Source organism: Cyprinus carpio, chromosome B9 (genome assembly GCF_018340385.1).
Source record: "Cyprinus carpio isolate SPL01 chromosome B9, ASM1834038v1, whole genome shotgun sequence".
NCBI classification, from domain to species: Eukaryota; Metazoa; Chordata; class Actinopteri; order Cypriniformes; family Cyprinidae; genus Cyprinus; species Cyprinus carpio.
Genome location: NC_056605.1, coordinates 20,824,171 through 20,832,135, shown reverse-complemented (window position 1 = coordinate 20,832,135; position 7,965 = coordinate 20,824,171). Strand labels below are relative to the sequence as shown.

At 36.3% G+C, this 7,965-nt stretch overlaps 1 protein-coding gene across 1 annotated transcript; it reads left to right on the top strand.

Moving 5' to 3' along the window:
• The first annotated feature begins 529 nt into the window (after window positions 1-529).
• On the top strand, window positions 530-5,159 carry LOC109078454 (dnaJ homolog subfamily B member 11). The gene is made up of 10 exons (XM_042731467.1): window positions 530-689; window positions 1,151-1,307; window positions 2,265-2,359; window positions 2,594-2,729; window positions 2,916-3,058; window positions 3,136-3,218; window positions 3,361-3,418; window positions 3,587-3,698; window positions 3,802-3,961; window positions 4,083-5,159. The coding sequence occupies exons 1-10, from the start codon at window positions 616-618 to the stop codon at window positions 4,145-4,147; spliced, it is 1,083 nt and encodes a 360-aa protein (XP_042587401.1). The 5' UTR covers window positions 530-615; the 3' UTR covers window positions 4,148-5,159.
• Window positions 5,160-7,965: the final 2,806 nt, after the last annotated feature.

Sequence of the window (7,965 nt, the reverse complement as noted above, 5' to 3'; positions counted from 1 at the left end):
AACCTTCTAGTAGCTGTTGCAAACTGCCATCGTTAATCTTGCAGAGACGGCGAGCTTGAGCGGGGAGTTCTTTGGTGTGAGTGAGCAGGAGTAGTATTCTGATTAATTATTTTGTATAGTATTTTAAAATGACGCCAGGCCATATCTCTTGACGTCTCCCCGATTGCCTGCGAGCTTCTCCTCCTGTCTGTACGATTTCTCTACTGTGCGACAGAGAGTCGAGTGTTTTATAAGATCGTTAGCCTATTTTTTACAAAAAAATTCTACGGGCCATAATGTAACATAGAAGTAATGGAGCCCTTTATACATTGTCGTGGCTTTAGAATAATGGACAAATGGAGTCTTTAAACGCCTCATGTAAAGTATTCGCTGTCAAAGTGACGCAAAAATGAATGGGAGTCATGGGAAACGCAAGTGAAGTTCTGCTAGATGGCGGCACGCGGCCGACTTCAACTTCCGGTCGACTTCCTTGCCCCCTGTTATGATGAGACTTTTTTTCGATTGAACTTTTATAAGACTTCCGTTTTTAAAATGAGGCGGGACTTGTGACAGAGCAGGAAGAGGCTTTGACAGACATCACAGAAAGCCGTGGACTTCTCAAAGAAACGAGGACCCATGGCTGTTAGAGGAATGAAGTTATCGAGTGTTTGTTTTCTACTTTTATACTTGATACTGACAGTGCTGGCTGGGTAAGTGAATATCGTGTTGTCTTCAGGGTTTCGGTGTAGTGTGTTAAAGCTCAGTACACATGTTTCACTGTGATTGGTCTGCGCCACTGTCCGTGCATCATGCTTGAGATGCTCGCCAAAAAATACTTGATATCACCTCTCCTATTTATTGTGTTTTATGAGTTTATTTCAGTCCAGGAATGTTTTTTGTTCAAAATAGGACAGTGTGTTTTAAAGTACCAGAAATTGCTGTAACGAGGCTGATAACCTGTCATTGTTGCCACATGTTTATATAAATGTCACATTTCTTTCAGAAATATATATTAAGCTTCATACTGTTGTTCTCTTGTTGTATTCTTCATCAGGATGTATAGATGTTAAAATTTGTACATCATGTCAATATCGCTGCATCTATTCTTGATTAGTTTGAATGAATGAACTGGTGTATGATTGCAAAGTTGTAAAGTAATGTGTATTTTCAGGAGGGATTTCTACAAAATTCTGGGGGTTAGTAGATCAGCATCAATTAAAGACATTAAGAAAGCCTACAGAAAGCTGGCACTGCAGCTTCATCCAGACAGAAACCAAGATGACCCAAATGCCCAAGACAAATTTGCAGACCTCGGAGCTGCTTACGAGGTATGATGTTTGTGTTTTAACAAGTCCTTGTGGTTTTTGTTTTGACCATCTCGCGTTATGTTGAACAAAAAAATATGGTCTTTCCTGGATATTAAAGTGATGTGTATTAGGGAATGACACGACTTCGTTTTTAATGCGAATATGTTTGAGTAACTTTAAAACAAGTATCTAAATTGGCGATGCTTTGTGTCACTAAAACACTTCATTACAGATGTATCATATTATTCTTAACAAAACATCAGTAGAAAGCCAGCGAATCTGACCAGCATGAGTGTTGATGTTAGAAACGAACTGATGGAGCGATTGGATTGGTTGGAAGAAATGTGTGGCCGCCTCTGATTGGTTGAAACGTCTGCTTATAGTTATTCATTATTTTTATGACGTGGACCTGTAGTGTAGCTTGTAATAATATGCACGGTGTATAAAATGGAATTCATATTACATAATAAACGATTTTCTGTTTAATGCCAAGTAGGCAGTGGTTGGCTCCATTATAATATTAACAAGTATACCATTTATGTGTAAATAAATAATTCAAATATTGCATAAAATTTTAATAATTCATCATATATATACACTTTTTTAAAAAGTTTTAAGTTCTTATTATTTTTAAGCAGGTTACTTTAAAAAAAAAAAAAAAAAAAAAAAGGAGTGCAATTTAAATATATCTATAACCATGTCAGAAATAATTCATTGATTAGGGGTTGCTCGGGGCAAGGAAAAAAAAAAAAAACTTCCCAGGTATTTAATATGAGGATGCAAAATGCTATTTTTTTTTTTTTTTTTTTTTTTTTTTTTTTTTTTAACATTTGGTATGTTTCAAAATATCTAATTATGGCTTTAGGCACTATAGTTACCTGTGTGATTTATGTTAAACAGAAATTGCCCCTAAAACAACTCACCTAATTCAATTTCAGGGTGAAAGAACTATTTTCTGATTGTCTGTTTTAATCACAGGTGCTCTCAGATGAGGAGAAAAGGAAACAGTATGATACATATGGAGAGGAGGGTTTAAAAGAAGGCCATCACAGTTCACACGGTGATATATTCTCCAGGTAAATCAGCCTCAGCTTAATTAAGCGTTTTCTTCAACAGTTAGCTACTGAAAGGTTTGTCAAATTTCCTAGAAATGTTGTATGATTTATGCAAATGAGATTTGCAAATGTCTGATGCATAGTTGGTATTCTCATTTCAGATGCGTGCCCATTTGAAACAAAACTGTTGGTACTGTCACTGCGACTAGTCTGTGACTAAATTGATATTCAAATATGTGTTTTGTTTTTTTTCAAGTTCTTTGGCGACTTTGGATTTATGTTCGGTGGAAATAGGCAGCCAGCCGGCCGGGATATTCCAAGGGGTAATGATATAGTACTGGACCTTGAAGTAACGCTAGAAGAGGTGTATTCAGGGAATTTTGTAGAGGTGAGCTTCTTTTCTTTTTTTTCTTCTTGATCCCTCTCCATTTCCTTCCTGATGTACTGTAGTGTACACAGTCTTTGTGTACTTCTGTAGGCTTTGTCTGGCAGTGAACTTGCATAGTCACATGAAAATGGACACTCTCCTTTCCTTTTTCCTGTCCTTCTGTTTCCTCTCTTCTTCAACATGTAGGTGGTGAGAAACAAACCTGTAGCAAAAGAAGCCCCAGGCAAGAGAAAATGCAACTGCCGACAGGAAATGAGAACCACACAGCTCGGTCCAGGTCGCTTCCAGATGACACAAGAAGTAGTCTGTGATGAATGCCCCAATATCAAGTAAGTTTGCCCAGTAATCACTACTAACTTTGGCTCAGTTGTGATTTTCTGTTTAAACGCTGTATCATTGTTTCCAGGCTTGTGAATGAAGAGAGAACACTAGAGGTGGAGATCGAGCAGGGTGTGAGAGATGAGATGGAATACCCTTTCATTGGGGAAGGTATAGAAGTTCATTTGTTTTATTATTAAGTATACAGATAGCTCAATACAGTAACATTTGTTTTTATGAATTAGCTAGATGCAGCAACATATTATTTCTAGAATGTACACATGACATATATCTGTTGTTTGACTGACTACAGGTGAACCTCACATTGATGGTGAGCCTGGAGATCTGCGTTTCCGCATTAAAGTTTTAAAGTAAGAGTAGTATTAAGTTACAGCAATTAGAACAGTGAATTGTACTTTTCTTTTAATGTATGTTTAATATCATTTATCTTAATGTGCCTCCATTTGTTCTCTGTCTTCAAAGAGTGAGACTTTATGAACTGTTTCCGGTTTGTCACATGTAAATCTCTTCATCTCCAGACATCCAGTGTTTGAGCGCAGAGGTGACGATCTCTATACAAATGTCACCATCTCTCTGGTAGAGGCTCTGGTCGGTTTTGAGATGGAGATCACTCATTTAGATGGTCACAAGGCATGTTTTGTTTAATTTTTAGAACATATATTCAGATTTCATTTCACATGTGCAACTAAGAACCGTGACTTAATAATGTATCGCTCATCTTTTGTTCTTATAGGTACACATTGGCAGAGATAAAACCACTAAGCCAGGAGCTCGTATTTGGAAGAAGGGTGAGGGCTTACCAAATTTTGACAACAACAATATCCGCGGGTCGCTCATAGTCACCTTTGATGTAGATTTCCCCAAGGAGCAGCTTGATGACCAGCAGAAAGATGGTAAGAGAATATTTAGTGAATATGGACAATGGGCTTTTTTAGGAAAGATATGGTGACTGCTGTGGAGTTTCGGTATCTTTTTGTGCATTTGTGAGTTAATAAATCATTTATTTTTCATCAGGTATAAGGCAACTTCTGAAACAGGCGCCATCTCAAAAGGTTTATAACGGACTGCAGGGATACTGACAAACCAGCCAAATAAATCAGGACTGACTGCCCTGTCCCTGTCTGCCCTTCACACACACACACACTTAAATGCACACTGAGGAACAAGCAATGGGGTGTATTTATTTTTTTCTGATTGTTCTCAGGAAGGGTTGACATTAATATGATTTTATTTTTTTTCTTTAATTTAAATTTTTAAAGGCATTGTTTTCTCTTGGAAATAATTTTTTTTTTATTTGACTCAACATGTTTTTGTCCAAATTATTAGTTTTTCCTTATATGGTCCCTGGTTTCATGCTTGGAGTAAGTAGTTCTAGACCTTTTTTATCAGTTTAAGTGTTTGGACACTTACTTTCTGCTATGACCAGTCAATCACCATCCACTCACGGATCAACATAATGTTTTGTCCCAGTTGACCTGAGATTGACTGTACCACAAAAACAGAAAGAGGACTGAAACTTCAAATCGGAGGACAATTTAAACACCTGCCTCAGCACTGTACACCAAGACCTTTTTCTTCAAATCTTTTAAGAAAGAAATAGTTATATGAATGTAAGTTTCATTGAGCTTTCTCAACTTAGACTCTTCAGTCTTTGGTCTGCTTGTTTTAAAGAACAGATTTATTGCAGTTGGTGTTGTTTTTGTACTCATCAAGCTGAAAGTGTGTGTGTGTGTGTGTGTGTGAGTGAGAGAGAGAGAGATTGCCTTGTTCAGATTTTCTGTTTAGCTTCAGGTCTGTTTCCTCGGAGGCATTTACTTGGTTTCTGAAGTTCAAACAGAAGACCTCTTAAACTGTTCAGTTCAACTCTTTCCTGTGAATTTTTTATGTGACAGACTCACTTTCTTGTTTCTTTCACAACCCCTCCTGATGTTCAACCCACTGGGAATCTTCCTAGTTAGTATGTTTCCTTTGCTCATTTGTGGACTGTACCAGAAAAAAATGAACAACTTCTTAGGGCAACTTGTGCACATGTGAAGGAAATATCATTTGTCATTTTCAAATTAAAAGTTTCTAATTATGGTTAAAAATGGATTTGATATGAAAACTGAGTATTTATTTATTTTGTAAGATTTCTGACAGATGGCTTCAAATTTCAACTTCCTTGCCTAACTGGATTTCTTTCAACTTTAATGGTTACAGTGAAAATCGAGTGCATATGAATTGGTGTAGTTTCAGCAGTAACTGACTTGTCCAGTAGAGAGCAGCAAATGATAGATGATCTCCAGGAGTAGTCCTCTTTTAGTTTCTTGAGACTAGTAGTATGTATAAACTATTGCACATATGACATAATATTATGCAAAATATATGTTTAAATGTAATGAATTTAATATTTATACAATTATATTATTTGTGTTATTATATTGTTAGTGAAGGCAGTAAATGATAGATGATTTCCAGTATTAAACCTTTTTTAGAGTTTCTTGAGACTAGTAGTTTGTGTATGTGTATATATAAACTATTATATATTTTACATATTATGCCATAAAAATTATGTAGAATACGTTTAAATTTAATGAATTTTATATTTATTGAATTACACTGCCAGTCAAAAGTTTTTGAACAGTAAGATTTTTAAGTTTTGTTAAAGAATTCTTTTTTCTGCTCACCAAGCCTGCATTTATTTGATCCAAAATACAGCAAAAGCAGTAATCTTGTGAAATATTTTTACTATTTATATTTTTTACTATTTAAATCATCTGCTTTCTATTTGAATATATTTAAATTGTATTTTATTTCTGTGATCAAAGCTAAATCTTCAGCATCATTACTCCAGTCTTCAGTCTCACATGATCCTACAGAAATCCTTCCAATATGCCGATTTGATGCTCAAGAAACATTTCTTTTTATTATTTTTTTTAGAATGATTTCAGAAGGATCACGTGACACTGAAGACTGACACTGAAGTCTGGAGTAGTGATGCAGAAATCACAGGAATAAATTACATTTTTAAATATATTCAAATAGAAAACAGTTATTTTAAATAGTAAACATATTTCAAAATTTCAGGGTTTTTGCTGTACTTTGGATCAAATAAATGCAGGCTTGGTGAGCAGAAGAGACACCTTTAGAAAAACATTAAAAATCTCACTGTTGAAAAATTATTTTGTGATTAAATTATTGTTAAATATTATTTTTATATACATTCGTAATGTATATGATGTTACAGATACATGTATGTGTGTGTGTGTGTGTGTATATATATATATATATAAACATGTGTGTTTGTGTGTTTATTTTTTTTTTTAATGACGTTATGACATTTATTTAATGTATATTTTATGTCTAGTGTGTGTGTGTGTGTGTGTGTGTGTGTGTGTGTGTGTATATATATATATATAATTACATTATTTATAAATGATAAAGTGTCATGACGTGAAGAAGGCAATCCTACATTTGTTTCTCAGAACTCCAACGTATTTAGAACAGAGTTATTAATGCCCACATTATAGGATGCATTAATTACAGCTCATTACAGATCAAAGGCTTTTGCTGTCTTTAATCATGCAGTGGAATCCCACCCAGCTTCATAAAAACTACTGTGCTTGTGAATGCCTTGTGTGCATGTGACCTTTTGGTAAAGAATAAGCTCCATATACTGAACACTCCATATGGAGATTGATGTGTGTGTGTGTGTGCCTGTGTCTGCTAATCACTGTCATGTTTGCTGATAATACAGTGTGTGTGGTGTCATTCAGACTTGAATGTGTGACTGCTTGTCTGACACTTGAGTTCACCCGTTACCATAGTGGTTATGACCTCTGACTGCACTGCAGGTGGTTTTACTTACGCTGTGTTGGAGGCACTGTTGCGCTGAGTCAGGCCTGAGCCCCGCTCTGCAAGTCCGGGGTGAGAGGACGGGTGGTCGCCTTTCTTGGGGAGGTCGTCTGTCAGGGTGTAGCCTGGAACTATTAGAGGCATCTGTTTGTATGACTGTTTTACAGTGTGGTTTTACATGATGTGAATTTCCCTCTGTTTATCTCTAAGGCTGCGTGTGAACACTGTACACATGTTTGTTAGACAAAGTGACAAGGATGAAGAGAATCCATCTGAATGTAAAGGACGGTCAATCCAAATGTGTATACGAGTGTTACAAGCATTTGAAATTAAAGGGATGAAATAAGGCGTTTCCTTGAGGGTCTTGTAAGCAGGATAAAATATGTACGCTTGGAGTATATGGGGGGTCTCTCTCAAACATCTCCTTAGCATCTGCTCAGTAGAGTCATTCACCCACAACTCCAAGCCACAAACTTCTCCATTTACCCTGCTATTTACCCTGCTTTAGGTTTCCTTCAAATCATTCTCAACCTAGACTTAAACCACTCTTCCTCTGTTTTTCCTCTCAGATGGCCTCCGGAATAAATTTTCAGCATTCCTTTTGGTTGACTGCTCTCGCTGTACAGTATATAGTTGTATTGAACTCCCACAAATATTAATACTTAAGAAGAGGGAGTTTCTATGGTGGTCCACCGCAGGGTTGACATAGCAGTCGCTTGAATCTGGTCTCAGTCTGACTGATTTAATAACTGCTCATGTTGTTCACTTTCTTGTCATTTAGCTGTGGTCTTCAGCAAATATAACTTAAGGCGTAGGTGCAGCAACAGACGAAGCTATAATCTTGTTCATCCCTTGTGCTCTGTACCTACAAACAAATGAAACACTTTACTTGGCAGTTCTGTAAAAGATGAGTTCATCACAAAAAAAAAAAAAAAAATTAGTCATCATGCACTCCTCCTGATGTTATCCCAAACCAGTATGACTAAGCTACTTTCTTCCAAACAAAACAAAAAAGTTAAAAATTCTATTGGTCGCTTAATAAAATGGGGACTGAGGATTTAGC

Coding starts and splice junctions, on each gene's coding strand:
- LOC109078454 (XM_042731467.1), top strand. CDS start 616: ATGGCTGTTAGAGGAATGAAGTTATCGAGTGTTTGTTTTCTACTTTTA. Junction 3,059..3,135: donor GATGAATGCCCCAATATCAA/GTAAGTTTGCCC, acceptor CATTGTTTCCAG/GCTTGTGAATGAAGAGAGAA. Junction 3,699..3,801: donor CTCATTTAGATGGTCACAAG/GCATGTTTTGTT, acceptor TTGTTCTTATAG/GTACACATTGGCAGAGATAA.